The sequence below is a fragment of the Sinocyclocheilus grahami genome, unplaced genomic scaffold (assembly GCF_001515645.1).
Source record: "Sinocyclocheilus grahami isolate Dianchi unplaced genomic scaffold, SAMN03320097.WGS_v1.1 scaffold1025.1, whole genome shotgun sequence".
Taxonomy (NCBI): Eukaryota; Metazoa; Chordata; class Actinopteri; order Cypriniformes; family Cyprinidae; genus Sinocyclocheilus; species Sinocyclocheilus grahami.
The window spans coordinates 293,146-318,928 of NW_015506204.1; the positions used below are offsets into that span (position 1 = coordinate 293,146).

Genomic DNA, 25,783 nt, shown 5'->3' on the forward strand with positions numbered 1-25,783 from the left:
GACTACCGTAACCTCCTCAGAAACACTGCTGGTCAAGACAAGTCTAAACATCTAATGTCCTCTGTCTTTTCAGTCTTCTCCACTGTCTTCTTTTCAAAAAGTCTTTGAGAGAAATTGTATTTAATGTTAAATCTTTCTCGCAAAGTTTCTTTATATTTGCCCTCCTCAGAATGGATGAAAGTTGTGGTGGTTTTTTTAAATAGCCAAAAGCCTTTATGTAACAGTCGTGATTGCTAGTCAGTTGCAGTTTTTCGCCCACAATATTCATTATTTTTGAAGTTAATTTAAAAGATAATGCTAAATAGCTATCCAATAAAATATGAGGGAAAGAAACATATTTCTAGTTCGATGAAGGGCTACTTGGGGCCGTGGAGGTACAAAACCGCTTAGTGAACTGTTTTAAAACACTTTTATGTTATTGTCGTGCACTACTCAGTACTTTAGAGTGCGAAATCAAAGTACTATGACTCGCTAAAGGTTGAGGACACCCCTAATCCATGAACACACCACACTACAGTAGCTACCAGAAACTACCTTTTTTAAAAAAAAAAAATTAATTATGCAATAGAAGAACAGCAAATACAATTACAAAGACAAGTAAGAACAAAAGACAATAAGGGTTACAAACAATACTCCAAAGCATACTATGTTAGCTTATAAGATTTACACCATGAAAGAGTCTTACATGCAATAGAATTATTAGAGTTTCTTAAAGAGTTTACATGCACATCAAAATCCTTCTTGAAAATAAAAAGTAGGGAGTTTTCTTTGAAAATGTACACTTATGAATGTAAAATTTAGCAAGATATAGCAATAGATTAATAATACATTTACAGTGAGAAGGGTCTAAATTCAAAGAGTAACAAAAAAACAAAATTTTGGGGGTTATACAAACGTTTTGTGTTATGCAAACCAATTGTGAAAAAAAGAGATTTATTTTTATATCTAATATTTTTATTATTCCAAATAAAGTAGCTATGTGGTGAAAAATTATAATTATGTATAAGTGACCAACTTATTAAAGCCTGTTTATAAATGTAAAGGTATTTTAGAGATGTCAAAGTTGCAGCGCAATAAAAAATGTTAAACCTCCAGCAGAATTAAATATATGATTTGGAATAAAATTCCAACAGGATGTGGGGTTGTTTAAAAATGTTTTTATCCATTTAACTTTAAACGAATTATTAAGAGTAGAAAAATCCACTAACTCAAAACCCCCCATAGCCCGATCAGCTAACAGAACACTTTTTTTAATTAAGCGAGTTTTAGAATTCCAAACAAAGTCACCTATAACTTTGTCCAGCGTTCTACAAATGTCCACAGAAACATTACCAGAAACCACCTGAACGATTTATTATTCCAAATAAAGTAGCTATGTGGTGAAAAATTATAATTATGTATAAGTGACCAACTTATTAAAGCCTGTTTATAAATGTAAAGGTATTTTAGAGATGTCAAAGTTGCAGCGCAATAAAAAATGTTAAACCTCCAGCAGAATTAAATATATGATTTGGAATAAAATTCCAACAGGATGTGGGGTTGTTTAAAAATGTTTTTATCCATTTAACTTTAAACGAATTATTAAGAGTAGAAAAATCCACTAACTCAAAACCCCCCATAGCCCGATCAGCTAACAGAACACTTTTTTTAATTAAGCGAGTTTTAGAATTCCAAACAAAGTCACCTATAACTTTGTCCAGCGTTCTACAAATGTCCACAGAAACATTACCAGAAACCACCTGAACGAGACTGCTGCTGGGCTGTGACGTCACGGCGCCCCGCCGCCCTCAGTGTTGCCAGGTCCGCGGTTTCCCCGCAGGAATTGGGTTACTTTAACCCTGTTGCCGCGGGTTGAAGCGACCCCAAAAACGTGATTTTTAGCCCATGGAATACGAATTTTTACCAAGGGAACCTGCCAAAAACGTGTATTTCCCCCCGGAGAAGCCATTGGGCAGGTTTTGTTGTAAAAACTTGGCAACCCTGGCCGCCCTGCAGTGTCAGTGATTTTAGAAAAGCGCTCGAGGACGCGACGGCCCACCACTAACTTACCACCATCGGAATCCACTAGACACCTTCAAGACTGGCCGGGCGAGGAGCAAACCGCTGAGACAACGAGAACACACGAAAACGTATGGGAATCGTGATACACGCCGAACTCCCGTTCGGTCGCGTGCATCTGCCGCTGTAGCATCGGGCTCGCGCCGGATAGAGGTCTGTGCCGACTGTTGGATGTGAAATCTGAATAGACAAACAAGCTGAAGTATCTCGCCTGCGCGTCTAGTCTGAGCGCGTCTGCATAATATTTAGCGGTCGGAGCGGAGCGTCATAGTCTGGGTGGAGTTGCAGTGCATTGCTCAATTATGCGTGAAGAAGCGGCATCGGCTAGCGCACTAGCAGCGCGAGCTAGCCACTGTCCCGTGTTATGACAGTGATCTGCATGCCTACAGCGTTTGATCACGCGCGGCAGTCGAGCGCATTTGACTTTGATGCTGGTGCTGGACACGATCTCCGGTAGAAATCCACTTTTGCCCGTCATTTCATTGACATGGCAAACGGTTAGCCCGGGCAGGCCTAGCTAGCCACTGTGTTAGCTAGACACAGTAGAAATCACTTCATCGGATTAGACGGCATGCAAACCCTAACGGTTTGTTTTTAGCGAGAGGGGCCAGTGAGCGTTTAATACAGTATGTTATAGATGCAGAGCGAGTAGATGGCGAACAACCAGCTGCTAGTTAATAACCGGCTGCCAGGTTACTGCCAACTTGACATAACAGGTTTTAATATCTGAAAAAGTGGCAGGCGTGCGCATTTCACAATGCATTTTCTCAAGGCAAACTCGGGTTGTGTCACTGAAGCAAACGCTTGGATAATAGAGGCACTGCCTCCGGCTAGCTAGCTCTCCGTGACTTTGCGAAGTGAACATGCCAGATCTTGAGTCGATTTTATGCTCTAAATAAGCAGCCAGCGTTTGCACTCGATTAGCTTCGGCTGGCAATTGTAGCTAGATTATCGCTGTGAGGAGGGGATGCCCTAAACACTCCAAACATGTCCAGCAAATCTTCGGGCAAAGAGAAGAAGTCCGGCTTCAGCAAGAAGCTCTTCCGCCGGGGCTCGGTGCGCTCCGTGGGGAGTTTTATGAGCAGAGTCCTGAAGACTCTCTCCACGCTTTCTCATTTCGGCTCGGAGCTGCACGCGCCCGAGGGCGACAAGGACGATGGGGGGTTCACAGCCTTAAAGAACGAAGGCAAGGGATCCGTCGCGTCGGACGACAGCGACTGCGGGGGGTTTCTTCCCAGGGACAAAATCCCCGGAGTGGCCGGTTTGAAGAACCACGGCAATACGTGTTTCATGAACGCTATTCTGCAGTGCCTGAGCAACACGGAGCTGTTCGCGGAGTATTTGGCGTTGGAGCAGTACCGAGGCGACCAGACGGAGGACGAGAAACCCAAGACGAACGGGGTCGTGCAGCGGAAGGGCGGTCAGGACGGAGGAGAGGTGACCGAGCAGCTGTCGGGACTGGTCCGAGCCCTGTGGACCTTCGAGTACACGCCGCAGCACAGCCGAGACTTCAAAGTAAGTTCACGCGGAGGGGTCTTGTGATGTTGTCAGGCACGCCTGGGAATATTTTACCTATCTGCTGTAACCACGCGTGAAAAATTATCTGACTGAAATGAGTCCGGAGAAATTGCACTCGTCTCTGTGACACCTAGGCATGTCGATTCATCTGAGCCGGATCTTTTCAGTGAATCATTTTAACCGCTTCATGAAAGTCGTTCACGAGTTGGAATGAATCGTTTAGAGCTGATTCAATTAACCGAGAATCGGACATGTCACTTTAAAGGCATATTATGTAATTTTCGCCGCTAGAGGGCGCGAATTCAAAATAAACCATGGGTGCGTCCGAAATCGCATACTGCTTAGTAGGTACTACATTTGAATTTGAACGTACTACTCGACCGTTAAAAAAGTACGTTCTATATAGTATGAATGCGAGTAGTAGGAATGGAATTCGGACGTACTACATCCGCCATGTTGATGTTGTCACGTGACATGCGTCTCCACAACAGCGCCTAAATTTAAAGAGCCCTCACTACTGCGAACATCAGCAATGTTTCACGTAATTCTTACCACTTTCATCGGCGATTAAACATCTTTTTACAGCCGACTCACGAAATCATCTCATCGACTTACAATGTTTAAACATTCAATAAGTCAGCTGTTCACTTAGATCATGTTAAACAAGTGCAATTTAACCACAGTGAACAAGGTTTTTCCCTGAGGTACTTACACTTGAAAAGAGCCGCGTCGCCGCCTTCCGCTGTTCTCGAATATGGCGCCTCCTCTCACGTGGCCTCATGGGATAGTAAAGTGTCCATCCTATGCATGCTACGGAATTCGGGCGGAAGTAGTAGGTCATCCGGGTACTTCTCGCCTACTGTTTTTCCGAGGCCGCTGAACAAGCACGACACACGGCTCGAAAGCAGCGGAGCTTTTATTCTGCTACAGTCAACCGCTTCCGCTCCTTCCGGTCGTGCGTATGCGGGGAAAAAAGCAGCGCTGTTTTATCATACTAGATACATTTGAATGTTCTGTTATAATGCTACTCTGTGCGGTCGTCACCGGTCTATTAAAACGCACAACATATTAAAGCGTCTTTAGTGTTTCCATGTTTTCTACAAAACAAAACCGGAAACCGAGGGGTTATGACGTCATTGGCAGGCGACACAATGACACTATGAACACTAGGGATGTGACTGTGAGGAAATTTTAGTTCATTTGAGTTTCCCTCTTTTCTTTGCTTTCAAATGGCTTGTAAAAGTGTGCATTTTACTTTCACTTTCAAATTAGCGGCAATTCGGCGTTGATTCAATTCAAGCAACAACAACGTCAAACTCAGAACTTTTATTAACTTTACGAATAAAAATGCACCATATATGCCTAGTAAAATAACAAATTACTTAGGCTACACAAAGTTTAAATGGGTATATAAAACTGAAAATCAGCAAACACTGTGGAACCAAATAAATAAGAAACGAATGTTTAAAAAAACTTCCAGTCAACAGGCTTTTCAAAATCTAAAATATTGCCAAACAGGCGCCTTTGCATTTCCTTTCTAAACAATCTTCTGCCATCGTCTTGTCTTTCTCCCCTCACTCTTGTCAGTCAGCTCGACTCACTCTCCTCACGTGATAAATCAAATCTGACTCCTGCTCCGTGGTGCACTGTTGTTCGCGCGCGGTTCGGCACGCTGCATTGAGCGTTTAGTTTTTAAAAGTGTCTGTTCTCTGACTGAACTAGGCTAAATGATTTTTGCTACTATAAAAAAACCAAAACGACGGTGGGAGGCGGTAGGCAAATGACGTAACCGGTGTTGCGGCTTAACACCGTCTATCGCAGAAAGCCTAATGAACACGGTGCGTGTCACTAATTAAAATTGCTTATTTCTCTGGATGTAAACATTCTTTGAAACATTTGGGATAATGTAAGTACACAAGTCAGCAAAATATATAACACTGTTCTAGTGGTTTTTGGATATTTTTATAAAAAAAATCTTGCATATTGTGCCTTTAATATACTTCACCAAGATATATTAACGGGAAGTTACTAGTTTTGAGTTTTGAACAATTTATTGGAAGCATACTTTTCGAAATAAGTAATTAGTGGCACTCACAAATGATTAGTTTTGCAATGACGTTTTGTTAGGTTAAGTGTAAATAGTGTAAAAGTGCTGGTAGGACAGCATGAGTTTTATTCAGTGGTATATTAATTAACCGAGCCTGAAAAAAATAGTCGGGGAAAAAAAAGTTAGATTTTTAAAAAATAGATTGGGGTATTGAAATTTCAGAAAAAATCTACAAAACAAATGTTGCGTATGTGTTTTTTGTTTTATATAATATTTTATACATCAGGCTTTTGTGGCACATATAGTATTATATATGAGAATTGAGAATTTTAATTCAGAGTATATGAGAATATGAAGCTCATACTCGAGAAAAAAAAAACTCAATTTGAGCCTCAAACTGAGCAAAAAAAAAAAAAGCAAATTGTTGCAGATGATGTTATTTATATGGCCTAAAAGTAAGAAAGTTCTATCTTGTAAATCAGTTAGATTTTTATAACAGTATAGCAGACTACTTACATAAAATGCATATCATTATCAGGTATCACTATATTTCCCCCAGTAAGGCTTAATTTTATGATCAGAGCTCTGTAGTATGATCAAAGTGTAGGGGAAAAATATACAATGCAATTATGACTGAGAAATGTAGAAATAAACATTACTCAAAAGCCTGATCATATTTGATACTCACAATTTAATGATTTTTCTTATGGATAATTAAGTAAACCTAAGTTTCTTCTGTCAAGTAAATGTTCATCTTGAATATAGTTATTAACTTCATACAAATCATTAAAGATTTCACAGCAAAAAGACAACCTGAAGGTGGACATTTTTACAATTATTGCAAAAGGCCTTTTTTCTTGCTTAAATAAGTATGAAGGATTATGAAAGGACAGAATGCATGTAGTAGATTATGTACAACAGGTTCTTCAGCAAAATATTGACCATGTTGATAATTTAAGATCTCAGTGAATCATACATCAAATATGATACAGTAGGCTTTATATGGTTAAAAACACAAAGTAAATCCCTAAAAAGCACAGTTGTCAATACTGAATAGACGTTTTCCATATCTAATCTTGCTTCTGAAGATTAGAAACATTCATGCTCAAAAATTTGACTAATACTCTGTGTGTGTGTTTGTGTGTGTGTGTGTGTGTGTGTGTGTGTGTGTTTTGTGGTAGAATGCTGTAGCAAAGAGTGCCATGCAGTACCGGGGAAATGCTCAACATGATGCCCAGGAGTTCCTTCTCTGGCTGCTTGACCGTGTCCATGAAGACCTCAATCATCGTGTACACCCTAACATCAGAGGCTCTATAAAGGTATGGCTGATATCTTAGTGAACTGACTAAGTTGGGTTTAATGACCGAATGTTTTGCTGATGCATGGCTGTTTTGTCCAAGAATGTCGTACAGTACATTCATCTCTTTATGACAGATGAATTAGGAGACTGTTAACCACTCTAGCTGTTTACAAAGGTTGCACAGAATGGGTTTTTATCAGCAGCTCCATAAAAGCTTGGGATTTCAATCGTTTAAATAGCAGAACAGGAGAAGAGCCAAACGTGGCTGGATTTATAGAGCCATTCATGCCTAGAATGGCAGCTAGGAGTCTTACATCAGACATCAGTCTGACAAAGATCAGGGGCCGGTTGCATAAACTGTTTAGACTAGTCTTAAAAAGTTAGTCATCTAATTTTTTTTCTTCAAGACTGGTCATAACTTTTTATATTCAGTTATAAAAAGGTAGATTTGTCTTATTCGTATTGGAAAAGTACGACCGATTACCCCTTGGCAGCTGCTAGTTGGTCAAGCTAGTTCTTAAGACACAGTCTTAACATGGTGGCTAAGTTTATGCAACTGGCCCCAGGACACAAGTTTAGGGGACTTAAAGTGGGGAAAAAAAGTATTTAGTCAGCCACCAATTGTGCAAGTTCTCCCACTTAAAAAGATGAGAGAGGCCTGTAATTTTCATCATAGGTATACCTCAACTATGAGAGACAAAATGAGAAAAAAAAATCCAGAAAATCACATTGTAGGATTTTTAAAGAATTTATTTGCAAATTATGGTGGAAAATAAGTATTTGGTCAATAACAAAATTTCATCTCAATACTTTGTTATATACCCTTTGGTGGCAATGACAGAGGTCAAACGTTTGCTGTAAGTCTTCACAAGGTTTTCACACACAGTTGCTGGTATTTTGGACTTGCACAATTGGTGGCTGACTAAATACTTTTTTGCCCCACTGTATATTCTCCCCTATATCAAATGCATGGGATGTTAAGTCACATCCTATGGCCTGTTCGGAAGAGGGCTCGTTCGGTTTCTTTTTACAGCCTGTGGTGTCCGGATCAGGGTCAGTCACTTGCATGCTCGCATGAGGTCATTCAGCTTGTCCCATTGATTTAGATGTATGTTGTGGTTTCCTGGAGTTTGTGCCAAGAAGCACCAGGCTGACTGACAGCACTGCTCTGAAGAGACAGATGCTTAGCTGGAATCTTAAAGGGGGCATAACACACACAGTTTCACCCAATCTCATGTTAATCTTGAGTACCTATAGAGTAGTACTGCATCCTTCATATCTCCAAAAAGTCTTTAGTTTTATCATATTTATAAAAGAAAGATACAGCTTTATGATTCTCTCCGGAAAAAGCCGAGCTCCTGGAGGCGTGCCGTGGGCGGAGCTAAAGAGCACTTGGGCACCGAATGCCAACAAAACAGACATTTGATGCCGTTTCACTTACTGTCTGCAGTTCTGAATCATGACCGGGATCTTTTATAGCTGGGACCACTTCATCTTTCAGTATTAAACGATGTACAAATCCAGCGTCGAACTGGGCCTGGTTTATAAAACGTTCGTCAACAAACACACTTGTGAAACTCCGTTGCTGCCCCGGAAAAACAAACTGTATCCACTGTTTACATAACGCTGGGTTCTTTAGGAAGCTGAACAACGTTATCTTTCCCTTACAACCAAAAACACACTTCTTTGGATTGGAGACATTCTTCCCGAGCAAGTCCCATGCAGCGCTGCCGCCGGATGAAGCACGTTGATGGGTGCGATCTCGCTCTCGCTCTGGTTGATGTGTGCGCGGGTGCGCTCTTCCGGGAGAAATGTCCATATAAGGAGTTCCACCCTCATTTACGTCATGAAGAGCCACGATACAAACAAAAAAAAAACTCTGAAACTTGTACGAACCCGGGAGTAAGATTTTTGGCACAGAAATACTCCGTCATACGTCCTAATTGTTTTTTTAAACTTTGTCCATGCTTAGCATGAGAATCCAACTCTTTAACAGTGTAAACAACTCTGAATGCATGAAACAGCATTGTACCCCCCCTTTAAACTTATAGAAGAACGCCAGTCATAATATAGGGGTTTTATTTATTGACTCAAGCTCTACCTTTATGGTGCAGCATAATCATATAAACCTTTGACTTCTGACAACAGTTCTTCTGTGTGCTTAGATTGTGTAGATAGTGTTTAAATTACAGCATTCTGGATGGATTAATAGCAGATACACAAGTACTATTGTTTTTAGAGAGATTTTTTCTTACCTAGGCTGAATTTATTTGATCAAAAATACAATAAAAGCACTAATATTGTGAAATATTATTATAATTTAAAACAACTGTTTTCTATTTGAATATATTTTAAAATGTAATTTATTCCTGTGATGAAAAGCTGATTTTTTTCTGTCTTTCAGTGTCACATGATCCTTCAGAAATAATTATTCTAATATGCTCATTTGCTGCTCAAAAACATTTCTTATTATAATCAATGTTGAAAACAGTTGTGCTGATGAATGTTTTTGTGGAAACAGTGATGAACTCTTTTCAGGATTAATATAAATTTAAAAAGAACAGCATTTATTTAAAAATGGAGATCTTTTCATCTCCATTATAAATGTCTTTCTTTACTGTCAGTTTTGAGCAATTTAATGCATCCTTGCTGAGTAAGAATTCATTTCAGTAAAATAAAAATCATTCTGAACCCAAACTTTTGAATGGTAGTGTATGTGCAGTTTGTATTTTGTAACTGTCCAGCAAAAAATATAAATGGTAAAATATATATGGTCTGTAATATTTGGGGAATTTACTTTGACACACGCCTTGTGATGATGTGAAGTTTTATATGAATTATTATTATATGGTTGTGGCCCTGCTTTATGCACATGGCTTGAAATGTATCTGCCTGCACATGACGCATTTTATACATTTTTTAATATTAGTGTGGAAAGTCAAGTGTTTGTTATGTGATATGCAAATCTATCATGCATATTTAATGGTTGACCTTCCGCTGGGTTGTCTTGAGTTACTGGCAATATTATTGTTAAATAGCGCCTAACATTCTCATGTTTGTCACCATAGCCTCCTATTGAGGAAGACGATGGAGCGTTAGAGGGACCTTCACCACCTCTTTCAGCTGGCTCATTTGTCCAAGAGCTGTTTCAAGCTCAGTACAGGTAATGATCACTGATGTCTGTCTGTCAGCTGTATTAAAATGTTTGTCTTAGTTGAAATTGCTCACTGTGGCCTCTGTTGATTCCAGATCCTCGCTTACATGTCCGCACTGTCAGAAACAGAGCAACACTTTTGATCCTTTTCTTTGCATCTCCCTCCCAATTCCATTACCTCACACACGGTAAGTACTGATGTCAGAGAGACCCCCATTTAATTTCCTTTCTGTGTGTTTTGATGATAGCACCATGCTTCATCTGTAGGTGTAGACATAAAGGCAGATTGATCAACTGTCGTGTCTGTATTAATGATGTGATTGATTATCGGGTAGGATGAATATGAAGGAATATGCTCGGTCACCTCTGCTGAGTTTAGATGAAGTATTCGATTTCCAGCTTCGTTCGATTTCATGACTGTTGGAATGATGTTGTTAATTTAGTCTGCTATGGACTTTCACGTTACATTCAGATACAAATATAGGCTTTATTTAACTCCGGGATAAGCAACTTCGGTCCTGGAGGGCCACTGTCCTGCAGAGTTTAGCTCCAACCCTAATCAGACACACCCGCCTGTAGCTTTCTAGTAACCCTGAAGACATTGCTTAGCTTGTTCAGGTGACTATTTGCTGCTCAAGAAACATTTCTTATTATTAATGTTGAAAACATTTGTGCTGCTTAATATTTTTGTGGAAACGGTGATACATTTTTTTCCTGTAATCTTTGATGTATGGAAAGTTCAAAATTATAGCATTTGTTTAAAATAGAAATCTTTTGCATTACATTACATACATTATAAATGTCTTTACTTTCACTTTTGACCAATTTAATGCATCTTTGCGGAATAAAATAATTAATTTCTTCAAAAAAGAAATACCTTACAGACCCCATACAGTGGTGTACTTTGAGTATGATGTTCTTTTTTTTTCTTGTTTAAAGAAATTATGGACTAAATACAACTATTTTGAGAGCCTAATATCATGTCGATTAACAAAGAAAATAAATTCTAAACAAGGTTAACAACAAAAGGTAATGTACAGTAATGCATCTACAACAAATGTCTACGTGGCAAGTGAGCTTAAAGGTTAAAAAAAAAAGAAGTGTGAATCTCATTTTTGACACTCATGGCAGGAATTATTCGGTCAAAAATAAAAATGTTTATTTGATGTAGTTATAGTCCATTTGAGACAGGACTACTTTACTGTCTTGATTTGAATTGGAATCATGGCGGAATATCCGGTGATGTACACTTCCCGGGGCACTTGCAGTCGAATAGAACAAACGTCGCACGTGATAAGAGATGCATATGAAATGTGCTGAGCAGGAGGGCGCGAGGACTGGAATTGGGAACCGCTGATGTAATGTTGGTTGATGTAATCTGGTATTGTGGTCTGTCAGCGTAGATGCGTTCAGGGGGTGTGGCTTTGGATGGCGATTACAGGGAGGGTGGGACGTTCGCATTCAGTGCAAAGTTGGCATTTTCCAAGATCACCTACTGCACCTTTAATAAGTGAAACACCTCTCATTGTCTCATGTTGATTATTGTATTTATTAATATTTTTGAATTGGCTTTTATTTTTTTATTTAATTATTTTGTGATGTGCTTTTGTTGTGTATTAGTTTTTATATTTTTAATATTTCAATTAAAATTTCTGTTTCTATTTAGTCTTAGTATGTTTTAGTAGTTTTAGTGCTTCACCTTAAACTTATTTGTTTTTAATTTGTATCTAGTATTTGTATTTGATTTTATTTCAGCTTCCTTTCACTTACCGAAACAATGTGTAGTCTTAGTTTTAGTTAACAAAAACAACACTTGCCCCATATCTTTTCATTGTAAATGTATTACTAAACCGTACAGATGGACAAATTAAACTTATTTTCTGTGGAAATTGACAGCATGCCATGGATATCTGTTGATGGAGCTTAAATTATTTTTACTCGCAGTATATCTTCATAAAATATAAAGATTCTGAAGTCACTATTTTCTCCTTTTTTTAGGTGCTAAATATATACTTTTCCCTTCAAATTATCATCCTGTTCTGCTTCTTTCCTGAGGTGCTCTGATGCTATTTTTAAGAGGCCAGTGTAGTGGTTGATCAAGGAGGGCATTTGGTTTAATCCAGAGGCATTTTTAAGCTGCTAAATCTATTAGTACACATTAATGATTAAAGAAACCGTGCTATTAGAAGACAGACAGTGATTTGCAGCACACCTGCCCCTCATAGTACAGCAGAGGTGATGAACCACTGAATAATAGTCCCTGGGAGAGTAGAATAGCTGGGCAGGTTTCACTTCCACATCATTATTGAGTAAAACCCTGCTGGTGCCTTCATATCATCCCTAATCCAAAAAGTTCTACATCATAAAGAAGAATCAGGGTGATATTTTGACCCGTCTGCCTGTTGTGGCTTTCTGCACTGTCGGCGTCTCTAAGCTCTGAAAAACATTAGTGCAGAGAAAGACTAGATTTGGAGCTCATGCTCTGCCAGCATGAAGAATGACCGATCCGAGGAAGAGGAAATTTCGTCTTGAAGTTCAGCAATGTGCGACTTAAGAGATAGTTGCCCTGGTCGTCACAGTCTGTGGGAGTAGATTTAATTTGCCCTCTCCTTAATTCTGTTTATCCATGCTTAGCAAATGCTGTTATCTCTGTGTATTATTTCATAGGTCATTTATTCCCTACGCTTCCCTGATATGCCACTTCACGTGGGCAGATATTGATGAAGAGTTGTTGATTTAGTTGGCTTCGCCTTCTGGGGCCACTGCACACAGCTTTTCCTCTTTAGAGATGAGTTTGCTTCCTAATGCATTTAGAGAGGTGATCAAGCATCATTAAAGCAATTCTAAATGCTTTTAATCCTTATAGGCTGCTGAATGTAATAAAGGTCCTTAAGTAATGTGTTACATTGTATCAGCTTGGATTTAAATTTTTATTTATTTTTTTAAAAGATCGTTTATTTTATCCACACCTGAATTATGAAAGATGTTTTTGCGCATGAATGTAGTTCCATTAGCATTAGTCTTTAAAGGGATAGTTCAACCAAAAATGAAAATTGGCATCATTTACTCACCCTCATGTCGTTCCAAACCCATATGACTTTCTTTCATCTGGGGAACACCGATGAAGATATTTTTATTGAAACCTGAGTTTTCTGTCCCTTCATTGAATATCTATTTACCAAAATGTTCAAGCCTCGATGAGTCCATAAAGACATTGTAAAAAAAAAAAAATCCAAGTTTTCTGAAAAGACAACCACTTTATACAATAAACCGATTTAATTTAGGCTTTTATTGACATATAAACATTGATCAATGTATATACATAAGAGCACATCATATGTGGTAACGAGCTCAAAAGTGGTTGTTTGATGCACGAGAACAAATTTAATGTGTTATCGCGTGTCAAGCTAGCACGTTTGAACTTGATTAAACCATCTGATTCATATGGATTACTTTTGCGATGTCTTTATAAACCTTTTGAAGCATCAAAGTTATGATGGAATGGACTTTCAATGGAGGAACAGAAATCTTCATTTGTGTTTTGATTATGAATGAAAGTCTTGTGGCTTTGGAACAACATAAGGATGAGCAAATAATGACTTTTCATTTTGGGGTGACGGACCTTTTGAGTTAACTTTCAGGTAGTGATGTGAACTAATGGTTCAAAAATCTAGGTTAGCAACTACAAGTCTGTGGTGATGCATTAACTTTCATTATTGTGCACTTGTTTGCTCCAAGGGCGACTGTCTCTCTGAAGTTGCTTTGGATTAAATAGTTGTATCACTTGCCATCCCGCAGGCCTCTGTATGTGACCGTGGTTTATCAAGGCAAGTACTCTCACTGCATGAGGATCGGTGTGGCCGTACCACTCAACAGCACTGTGTCCAGACTGAGAGCGGCCGTGTCACGTGAGACCAAGATCCCACCAGACCAGGTGCAGGTTCCACAGGTTTTTTTTGCACAGTACTGAGATGTTACTTTTCATCAAATTCCAATCTTGGTATAAAGACCTTTACTGTTTCTCTGAATACAATATTGATTCTCCATTAATATTGAGGTGTGGACACTGATGGAGGGTCGATTGCTGTTTGTATGTCCGTCTTCCCACATGAAATCATCAACCAAAGCCGTTTCCTGTTTGTTTGCCTTGTTTTACCGAGATGTTAAGTGTAAACCACTTCTGACCATCCGTCTCTCTTATGTCTGTGCAGTTTGTCCTGACTGAAATGTATTACGACGGTTTCCACCGCTCCTTTTGTGACGATGACGACGATCTTGATATCATTCAAGAAAGTGACTCAATCTTTGCTTTTGAAACTCCTGAGACTTTTAGATTAGAAAACATTCGCTCTAAAAGAGGTACTCTTTCATGCATTGCACTTTGGTTATAGCTCAAAGTATACATCGGTTTTGACGTGAACGCTTAGCGCACAGCCAAACACTTCTGCTTTCATAATATTCTCCATTTGATAGCATATGCAAACACAGGTGGTCAACACATGTGCACTAGAAAGTTTGATTTTTGTCCAGTGTTGGTCTGTGCCATTTCTCTCCAAAATTTGACCAGTAAAAATGTCTTTGTACTTGTTTAAACTTGTTGCAGGTATCTCTTTACCAGCTCGTCAAGGTAGGCGTCTATTGTTGTTACATCTCCAGTAGTTTGTTGTTGTTGTTGTTTCTTTTTCGACTGTTAAACCATGGGCCCTTTTGGACCAACTAATTAGTGCAAAAAAGGCACATGTGTGAGCTGAGCGTACCGAGGATGTGCGGTTAGAAAAATCGGGCTGTGCTGATGACAGTATTTACTCAACTGTACGCAAAACCCTAGCATACTTGTAAAAACCGAAGTATACTTTGGGCTTAAGAAAAACTGGATGTTTATCAAATAATACTAATTATAAGCAATCAGCATTTATTGAAAATATTAGAAATGGTGCTAAGGGTAGTTATTTGTCTTTGAAAACGTATAACCTAAACCTAGCTTAGATTAGGATCATCATAAAAGTAGATTGGAGAGTTTGAAATTAATTCTTGATACCATTTCTTTTTTTTTTTAAGTGATGCAAGTAACATGTTTGACCATTTCCAGGGAGCCTACTTGCTAATCTGAATCAGAACAATGTGAAATACGGAGTGGAGAGCAGCCGAACGCCATCTTTCATGCAGGGAGCAATGAATCCAGTATCTCCTAACAAAAACACTGGATGTGAGAAAATGATTCTGCTGATCTGTAACAGAGCCTGCACTGGCCATCAAGGACGGAGGTAAAATGATTGTCTTTCCAACATGCTATTGCTAACACAAGAGTTTAAGGTCCGTTATTTTTGACTCAAAGTCTTACATGGAGAAAATGTTGTAATCTCGTACAGAATATAAGACAGTAATGTAGCACAAAGTGGAAAAATCAATGCTGTACTTTTTGTGTGTTGCAGGTTCGGTCTTCCGTTTGTACTATATCTGGAGCACACTGTAACATGGGATGTGTTACAGAAAGAAATTCTGGAGAAAATGCGTCACCTACTAAGGCCAGGGGTTTACGTTCAGGTCAGTGAAACCTCTACTTGCTGTTAAACAAAGCTCTTGAAATGCATCTTTTTTTTTCATGTCAGTACAATTATGACTTTTTTTCTTGCACTTGTAATAAAGAGGATTGGTTATTGTAGGTTGGACCCTTTAGCTTGCGTGTGGTTGGAGTGGTTGGAATCACATATCTGTTGCCACAGGAGGAGCAGCCACTGTGTCACCCCACTGTGGAAAGGTTTGTAATGCATGACCACTGTGTTCAGAGCATATTGTGTGAACTTCAATTTCAGGTGTCCTACTAGCTGATTTGGACATGTATATTGTTTTACTGTTAGTGCACATTGACTGTTCTTCCACAGGCATGCAAATAGTCTGTACTTTTATTACAGCAGCATTATTAACTACACAAACCTCCAAAGACTTTTATATTATGCTAGATGAATTAATGAGTGTAGATGAAAAGTTTATCATAACTGCTTTAATGTGATCATTGATTTTAACAAATGTAATAAAACAAAGCTTGATTCTTCATTTTGATCTGTTAAAAAGAAGTTATTTTCTTGGCAAACTCGTCTTTCCTCAATCTTTCCATTTTAGAGCATATAAATCCTGTGGGCCAGGAGGACCTCCTCATGTTAAGATTGTAGTGGAGTGGGACAAAGAGACCAAGGAATAGTAAGTAAAACTAAACCACAATTAATAACTTGTCTATAGGGTTTTTTTTTGTTTTTGTTTTTTTTGGTAGTGGCCCCAAAATAACATTTAGACAATTGAACCACACTTAAAAATTGCTGAACATCATTGCATTAGAGAGTTTCCCAAACTGGGATTTGAAAACCCCTGCAGGGAGTTAATAAGTTGATGAAACGCTAAAAATTTGATCATTAAATGAAATGATTAAATACAAAATTAAAATAAATACATTTTTAATAATCAAAATAATCAAATGGATATATTTTATTTTTTTATATTTATATATATATATTTTTGTTTCTCTTGTCATGTGACCATTAACTCTGAACATGCAAGTGTTTTGTTAAATTATGGAAATATTATATTAAAATCTCAGGGGGTACTTTGATTTTAGGTCAAATGGGTTTAGCTGAAAGAAAAGTTTGGGAACCCCTGCATTAAAAATAAATAAATAAATAATAAAAATTTAAAAAAGGCTTTTAGATTGCTACTTGGTTTACTTATTTGTTTGTCTAATGCAACTAACTTTTCATCTGGCCACTGTATACTGTCTGTAGGTTGTCTGTGGTAAGATCAATTTATCAAGAGAACGTATAAATTTCAATAAAATGCAATAAATAAATTTCAGAGCAAGAAATTTCATTCAGTGAAGCTAGAAAAGAAGGGTAATGTAAAATATTTTTTGAAGTTTGACACTTTAAGCATCAAAGGAGTTTCTTGACCACATGTGTGCATGTATTAAACACTCTCTAGCAGACTGTTAGAGAAAATATCTTGCAGAGATGAAAAAAAAACAAATGTGTGTTGAAATCACAGTAGAGGATAGCAGACATGCTTGATTGGTCTGGCCTAGAGAGTTGTATCCAGTGTATGTTCTGATTCCCACAGCTTGTTTGGACACACTGAGGAAGAGTACATCCCTGATGCTGAGAGTGTGTATCTGCACAGAGAGCAGCACCATCAGCCGCAGGCCTGCACCCTCGCTCAGTGCTTCCAGCTTTACACCAAAGAGGAGCAGGTAAAAGTCTGGCATAATACAGTTTTATCCACGTAAAGGATCTGTTTACCCAAAAGGGAAAACTCTGTCTCTGTACTCACTGTCATGTCTTTCCAAACCTGTATGACTGACTTTCGAAAAATGTATCCTGACTTTCCAAAAGGATACATTTCCAAACTACTCCATAAAATGAAAATGAAAGAGGATCAAGGCTGTCAAACAAGATTTTCAATGAATAACGACTTAAAGCAACACTTCACTATTTTTGAAAATAGGCTAATCTTCCAACTCCTCTAGAGTTAAACAGTTGAGTTTTACCATTTTCGAATCCATTCAGCCGATCTCCGGGTCTGGCGGTAGCACTTTTAGCTGTAGCTTAGCATAGATCATTGAATGTGATTAGACCATTAGCATCTCGCTCAAAAATGACCAAAGAGTTTCTATATTTTTCCTATTTAAAACTTGACTCTTCTGTAGTTACATCGTGTACTAAGACCGACGGAAAATGAAAAGTTGCGATTTTCTAGGCCGATATGGCTAGGAACTATACTCTCATTCCGGCGTCAAGGAACTTTGCTGCCATACCATGGGTGCAGCAGGCACAATGATATTACGCAGCGCCTGAAAATAGGCTTATTGGAAGTTACCTAGCTGGGACTATTTTCAGGCGCTGCGTAATATCATTGCATCAAATTGATAGAACTTTGATTTGTTGAGTGAACTGTCCCTTCAAAAGAGCGCTCACACTTCTTTAATTTCTTTCATTTCCACTACTCTAGAGCTGTCTTTGTGGGCGCATATGTCAAGGTTACTCTATTTCTGCTGTCAGTGCTGTTTTAAAATTGCTAGTTTTTTTTTTTTTTGCGCGAACACATCTTTTAACCCTGGAATGGGTCCACACATCGTATAAATATACAGTGTGGTTAGCCAGAGCCGGCCTCGGCCAGCTAAGCAAGGGTTTGGAACTGGCTGTGCTTTAAGGAAAATGAAGAAACAGCCAGATTTGTAAATGTAAAACCTCTCTGGCTGATTTTGTTTATGTCTGCTTCCTGTATGCCTTCCAGTTGGCCCCAGATGATGCCTGGCGCTGCCCCCATTGCAGGCAACTGCAACAGGGGCGGATAAAACTCAGCCTGTGGACCCTGCCGGATGTTCTCATACTGCACCTCAAGAGGTTTAGACAGGTGCTGTACTAATCAAATTACATCACCTGCACAAATGGTGCTCTCAGCAAGTAGTGCAAATGTGCGTTAGAGTGGCCTGTGGTGAACGTTTGGCTAGTAACAAAGTTTGAACCCAACTAGGGGGACGATCCTTTGACTGTCTTGAAGATCTACCTGGAGAGCTGTGTGCTCACTATCTTTCGGATTAAAGTGTGTAATGTGTGTAAATGACTGCCTGCTTACTAATGTGTGCACCTTGTCTTCAAGGAAGGAGACAGGAGGGTTAAGATGCAAAACATGGTGCGATTTCCTTTGATTGGCATGGACATGGCTCCTCATGTGGTGAAGAGAAGCCAGAGCAGCTGGAGCTTACCCACCCACTGGTCACCATGGAGACGACCTTACGGACTTGGCCGTAACCCAGACGACTACCTTTATGACCTCTACGCTGTGTGTAACCATCATGGCAACATGCACGGAGGGCATTACACAGGTAACACCTTAGAGCACCAAGAACTTAAGTGCTTGGATTTACTTCAAAATGTTATTACCTTCTTGATTGATGGATTTGATATTTCAGTCCCTGTTTTTTAACTCTTAACAGCATACTGTAAGAACTCCATGGATGGCCAGTGGTATTGCTTTGATGACAGTGAGGTTCAGCCTATAGCTGAGGAGGATGTCTGTCAGCAAACCGCATACATTCTGTTCTATCAAAGGAGGACAACTATTCCCTCGTGGTCGGCAAACAGCTCTGTTGCAGGTGACTCTTGTTCCTTATTGAGTTTTGGGTTGACACAGTTTGCTGACTCATTTGTCTTGTTCATTTAGAAGGCTTGTGAAGGTGCTGGCGTGTGAACCAATTGACCCTCTTTTTCCAGCCCTGCTTCATATTAGTGTGACACTCTTTGATGAGACTTTAGTAGAGCCCATTTCCGTTCTGGAGATTTAAGAGTTTGATGTCCTGTCTAAACATAATGTATCTAGCAATCAAACCGTGGAACCAAAAATGTTTATTTTAAGTTACTTTTAGGGTACTTTTTTTTTGCATGATTTTTCTGAACTCTGAACTGAATCCATAAAGTCTTAAAGGGGTGGTTCATTGCGATTTCACTTTTTTAATGTTAGTTAGTGTGTAATGTTGCTGTTTGAGCATAAACAATATCTGCAAAGTTACAAACGTGTGAACCAATTGACCCTCTTTTTCCAGCCCTGCTTCATATTAGTGTATTAGACACTATTAGATGAGACTTTAGTAGAGCCCATTTCCGTTCTGGAGATTTAAGAGTTTGATGTCCTGTCTAGACATAATGTATCTAGCAATCAAACCGTGGAACCAAAAATGTTTATTTTAAGTTACTTTTAGGGTACTTTTTTTTTTGCATGATTTTTCTGAACTCTGAACTGAATCCATAGAGTCTTAAAGGGGTGGTTCATTGCGATTTCACTTTTTTAATGTTAGTTAGTGTGTAATGTTGCTGTTTGAGCATAAACAATATCTGCAAAGTTACAAAGCTGAAAGTTCTATGCAAATGGACCAGGTGTAATTCAAAAATAAATTGATCAAAAGTGATAAAGACATTTATAATGTTACAAAGGATTTCTATTTCAGATAAATGCTGTTCTTCTGAACTTTCTATTCATCAAAGAAACCTGAAAAAAATCTACTCCGCTGTTTTCAACATCATAATAATAAATGTTTTTTGAGCAGCAAATCAGAATATTAGAATGATTTCTGAAGGATCATGTGACTGGAGTAATGATGCTAAAGCTCTGCTTTGAAATCACAGGAATAAATTATATTTTCAAATAGAAGACAGTTATTTTAAATAGTAAAAATATTTCAAAATGTTACTGTTTTTGCTGTATTTTGGATCAAATAAATGCAGGCTTGGTGAGCAGAAGATAATTCTTTAAAAAACATTAAAAATCTTACTGTTCAAAAACTTTTGACTGGTATGTTAGCCTATAATTTGAAGTAAAAAAATGTTAATATTAATAAGGAGAGTCTGAGATTTATTTGACAGTGATTTCACATTTCTTGTTTGGTGAACATTTATTTATTTATGCCATTTTTTTCCTAAAATATTATGTAGTTTTATAGGAGTAGGTTTCATAGAGTTGGCAAATAAATTTTTCATAAGTTTGTAGGTACAGACATCTGTTGTGGCCGTTCTTGGCCGTTTTTATGAGGCTTTTTTAATAGTGTTCATATCGATATCGGAATTATATCGTATCGACCGAAATTAAGAAATATATTGTGATATAAATTTTGGCCATATCGTCCAGCCCTAGGCCTACCATTAAAAGCCGTGCTTGCACAGGTTCTGCACGATCCTCTCAATAATAGCCTCTGCTTCTCAATCGGGCTCAAACTGATAAGCTATATTAACGACACCGTAACTTAGTATTCAACAAACCTGATGATCAGTGGTCTACGGATTAACCAATCAGAATATAAAGAATATTGTATCACTTTACTTCACAGGACTGTGTGATATAGTTGACAAATGAAATCAACTGTTGGGTGTAGTTTGTGCTAAATTTGTTTGGGGAACAAAAAGTCATGTTGTAAAGTAGTAATTGCCATATGACCAACAACTTTTACATATCAACATCTTAGTATTCAACAAACCTGATGATCAGTGGTCTACGGATTAACCAATCAGAATATAAAGAATATTGTATCAAAAAAAGCCCATTTAATTCTAAGGGTCAGAGAGTGGACAGAACATTGAATATTATTTATTATTATTTTATTTTTTTTGTGAATACTCTTCAACAGTGCAGACCATGGCTCTATAAATGAAGAACCTTATTTTGGATTTGTGTAATTGTCTCAGGCTCGACCAGCTCATCTTTATGTGAACACTGGGTTAACCGGCTTCAGGGCAGCAGGCCGCCCAGCCTGGCCTCCGGAGCCTCCTCAAGACGCACATCCCTGATCTCTTTGGCAGAGTCAGTGGAGTTTCCCGGTGATCGCAGTGAAGATGATGGTGAGAAGCTTCGTTATGCTTCTAACATAAATGTTCATTTTTCTGGTGTCTAATATGTAAATCTTTAGAAGCTAAGTAGAACCATATTTTGCCCTCATCTTCCTTGTGTCCTCTTATTCTGTGTGTTGTGCCAGTGTTTTACTCTTGCCTTTCTTTATTATGTCTTCTCTCTCTTGTAGCTTTAGCGCTTACTAACACAGGATCTCCCACCTTGCTCAGTTAAGACAAAACTGCATGCCAATGCTCTTTTCATTCAGTCCAGTATCAGCACATTAGTTTAAATCTCTCTGTTCTTTTTGTTAAGGAGGATTTTCAACGCGACCCTTCGTGAGGAGCATCCAGCGGCAGAGCTTGTCCCCTAGGTCGTCGGTTACCAGCCCTCTGGTTTTCAGTGAAAATGGGATGAAACCTTCCTGGTCCCTGTCACAGAAACTACAAATGAGATCTAACTCACCCTCGCGATTCTCTTTGGACTCGCGCTCCTCCCCTCCTCTCGAGAGGATAGGAGAAGCTTGTGACGACAAAGTGTCCACGTCTTGCTTCGGCGGCTACAGCAGACATGAGCGTCAGCCCAGCAGTAAGGCCCCGCTGGCCATGATGGAGGGTAACGGTAGTGATGACGGCAATGGGAAACCGATCCTAGATGAGGCCTATTGCAGAGCTCCAACACAGTCCGACAGGAAGAGCTCTAAAGGTGAGCCCATTGACAACAACAACCAGATTAATGCTGTGGACCAGAATGCTCTCGGAGCACTCCCCAAAGAGCAGAAGCATAAGAGCTCTGTGTCGGAGAAGAAGGCAGAAGGATCTGCCAGCAAGAAGAGCTCCACCAAGACCAAGGGAAACCAAGAGAAGCCCTCGAAGAAGCGCCAGAGCACCTCTTCTGTAACCAAGTCTCCATCCTCCCAAGTGTCTTCCAGCCCTCAAACGAAGGGCAGCAAAGCGACCAATCTAAAAGACAAGAGCAATTCTCCCAAGAGTACCAAGGGTACACCTTCAGGAACGCCCTCCAAAAGGAAAGAGTCTTTGCAGGCACAGGAGTCTCCAGTGTCTGGAGCCACAAAGGGGAAACCGTCCCTTACTTCCACACCCCAATCCTCTGCCTCTCCCTCGCCCACATCCAAAAAGAGCTCCTCGGTGGCTGAGAGGGACTCTTTGTCTGGCAAGAAGAAGCTGGTGGAAAGAGGCTCCAGCAAGGACTTGGCGCACACCAGTCCCCTGGCAGAGAAGTCTAAAGTCAGTGCCACCCCGCGAACATCCCAACCTAAAACTGCAGAGGCAAGCCGGTCCGAAAGGAGGCCAGTGAGAAGCTCTAGCAGTAGTTCCTCAGTCACCAGCCTGCGCTCCCCAAGCGTCTCCTCGAGAGACCTCCGCCGCTGCAGCAAATCCGAGGACAAGGGACTCTCGTTTTTCAAGAGCGCGCTTCGGCAGAAAGAGACACGTCGGTCGGCCGATCTGGGCAAGACCACGATTCTCGCCAAGAAGGCTGTCGAGAGGACTGCCAAGTCCAGCAGCCAGTGCAAACTCGATGCTGACGAGGGCGAAGGCTCAGGAAACTCTTCCCAGCAGGTCTCTCCGGAGCCGCGCTCCTGCAAGGCTGCCACCGATGAGAAAGAGTCCTCGAAGACCTCCACCCCTAATAAACGGTCTCTCTTACAAGTAGGCAAGTCCAAGTCTTCCAATTCTGAGGCTAGTCTTCAGTCTCCCATTAATGGGAAGAGACCTCTTGAAAAGATCTCATCCTCTAAAAAGCTTTCTTCCAGCATGCAATCCTCTGCACGGCCAACACAGACGCCTCAATGAAATTTTAATAGCATTTTCATTATTTTCTGTAATGCAGCTATTTTTTGATGTGCCTAAGAAGAATATAAAGTATATAGTATATACCTGTATTTTACTTTTCTCAAAGAAAATATGTAAATTATCAGAAAGCGCCTTTCTATCCTGCCATGGAACCAAATCGTTGCCTCTGGCAAGGTATGGTATATGAATCTACTACTGTTCACGACTCTGAATAGGAATGTTTTAACTTGGCACTTTGTACATATTTTTTCTCCCTCGAATAATGCTTAGATGTAATGGATATGTACAATACTTTTTAACTTGGTACTGTTCCTTTTTATTTGGACAAGTCACTTATGATGAAATCATAATGATAGATTCTTGCGATATTCCTTGGAGTACTGTACCAATTCACTCCACATCTACACTTGGTGCTATTTACAGTCCAGTGTTCCCCTGGCACTGATACAGTATGAGATTGAGAAGAGTTACATCACGAAACCTGACCGAATTTGCGACTGTAGACTTAATGGGGTTCAGCAGGGAACAATCTCTTTGGTACCTCTCAAAGCCTGCTCTCCTACCCTGACATTTTTCTTTTCTACTTGAAAGCAGTTACAAGTGTTCCAGTAGCATTACTGCCCTTAGAAATGTGTGCAACAATGCCAACTACAGGCCGATAGCTGAATTGTTGCTGTATGAATGTGATCTTTCAAATGGTAAATTAGTGGAGGACAATCTTTAAACTCACTCTATTTAGTTTATTCCAGCAAAACGCTGTGTGATCTCCTTATCTGGATATTAATGGAGGCAGTGTAAGCCCTGCATGAATTTGTTTTGTATATCTTTGTTTTTATAATGAAAGTTTAATAGCCACATAATCATACTTAACCCATTTCATGCCCGCCAAATCCAATGGCAACATATATGAACGGTTTTCATTTGGCTTGCTTCGAGCTGGGGATATGAACCCTTGTGCATTTTTATCTCCCATATTTATCTGTGGACAACCAGTGCAATAGTTTTCAACACTTTAGGAGAACAGATATATGACCTTGGTATTTGGGAAACATGTTAAACTTAATGTTGCTGTTTTAGAAACAAATTATTTTAAATATCAATACTGTGTTAAAAAAAAAATGTAATCATTGAAAATTGAAATTAATTTCAGGACTGTAATGGCTCACCACAATAATGGATTTCATTGAAAATTTTTTTATTTTTTTTGCCAAGAGTTTGTGATATAATCCAATTGAAATTGTTCTGCAGAAAGGCCTTTGTTTGTTTTGCATGCTTGTCAACGCCATGGAGTTCACCTAAATATATTTTCATTCATTCTCGATTTAGCTCAGACAAGTTCATTTGGACTGATTCAAAATGTTATGTATGACAGGAGAAATGTAGGGTTAAGCAAGTCATTATTGTTACATTAGCATAATAGTGTCATTACGCTGTTCAGCTTGCTGCCCTGTAATTAAAACATTAATCCAAGCGCTGCTGACGCCACTTTTGAACCGTTCTCATTTTCATGCTGCTTTTCGGTCTGAGAAACCCTTCTCTTTCAGCACACTTTATCTTAAAATAGATACTTTAGCAATGAACCTAATGTGTAGCACACTGCTTTTTTTTATTATTATTATTTTTTTGCGACAGGCCCATTTTGTGTGTGCACTGAAAATGTATTTGTAAAAAAGAAAAGGAAAAAAAAGCAGTATTGCATGATAACATTAATGCATGCACTTAACTATGCAAGTGACTGTTGCTAAACAAGACAAGTCTGGTTATTAATGTCTGAACCTTTTTTTTACGCTCAAAAATTAAAATTTTTGCCCCAATGTCATTTCAAACCTGTATGACTTTAATTTGTCTGTAGAACACACAAGAAGATATTTTGAAGAATGTTGGTAACCAAACAATTTTGGCTCCTGTCGACTTCCGTTGCATTTTTGTTGATAGGAACCAAAATATCTTCTTTCTTCTTTGGAACATAAAAGAAAGTCATATGTTTGGAGTGACATGAGGGTGAGTAAATAATTACATAATTTACATTTTTAGGTGAATTATCCCTTTAAGTGAATGTAAACCGACTGGACAAAAGCTAATCCTAATGCGCTAAATGTGTCATATTCACATTAAATTAGTGGTCCGCTCCAATGTTCAGAATTTTTCACATGGCACGTGCATGTTCACATTTGTAAACTCTCCATCTGAGAAAAGCTTGTGTTGTTCTGTGTGATTGCTTGAATAGTGGCCAAAATGTTTTCGCACTGCAGAGAAAGCGAGGCTATTATTTCATTTTTTAGGCCTCAATATAGGCTACACTTCAACCCGAACAAACATTTGAGGGCTTATCCCTCCCTCAGCATCCCAAGCCTCCAGGGACAACTACAATATTTATTGTTTGCTTTTAGCTTAACTTCACTGAGTTTTCACATTGCTCAGCAGAGGTGAAAGCTGTCTCTAAGCAAACTGCATCGGCAAGGTGTTCAGAAGCACCGGCAGACCTAATACATTACCATGTTCTGCATTTCAAACGCCCTGCTCTCTTTTCC

At 39.2% G+C, this 25,783-nt stretch overlaps 1 protein-coding gene across 4 annotated transcripts; it reads left to right on the forward strand.

The window, feature by feature from the left end:
* The first annotated feature begins 1,731 nt into the window (after positions 1 to 1,731).
* On the forward strand, positions 1,732 to 24,437 carry LOC107565772 (ubiquitin carboxyl-terminal hydrolase 31-like). Of its 4 annotated transcripts, none has more exons than XM_016251047.1 (17): positions 1,732 to 3,573; positions 6,805 to 6,942; positions 9,992 to 10,086; positions 10,173 to 10,265; positions 13,876 to 14,011; positions 14,289 to 14,436; positions 15,167 to 15,341; positions 15,510 to 15,621; positions 15,741 to 15,835; positions 16,198 to 16,275; positions 17,161 to 17,311; positions 18,355 to 18,474; positions 18,721 to 18,946; positions 19,058 to 19,216; positions 21,297 to 21,449; positions 21,629 to 21,667; positions 21,754 to 24,437. In XM_016251047.1, the coding sequence occupies exons 1-17, from the start codon at positions 3,046 to 3,048 to the stop codon at positions 23,250 to 23,252; spliced, it is 3,945 nt and encodes a 1,314-aa protein (XP_016106533.1). In that variant the 5' UTR covers positions 1,732 to 3,045; the 3' UTR covers positions 23,253 to 24,437. The 4 variants fall into 4 exon arrangements, with proteins under 4 accessions (XP_016106533.1, XP_016106534.1, XP_016106535.1 ...); XM_016251048.1 differs by having other exon boundaries at positions 1,733 to 3,573; positions 17,182 to 17,311; XM_016251049.1 differs by lacking the exon at positions 21,629 to 21,667 and having other exon boundaries at positions 1,734 to 3,573.
* The last annotated feature ends 1,346 nt before the right edge of the window (positions 24,438 to 25,783 follow it).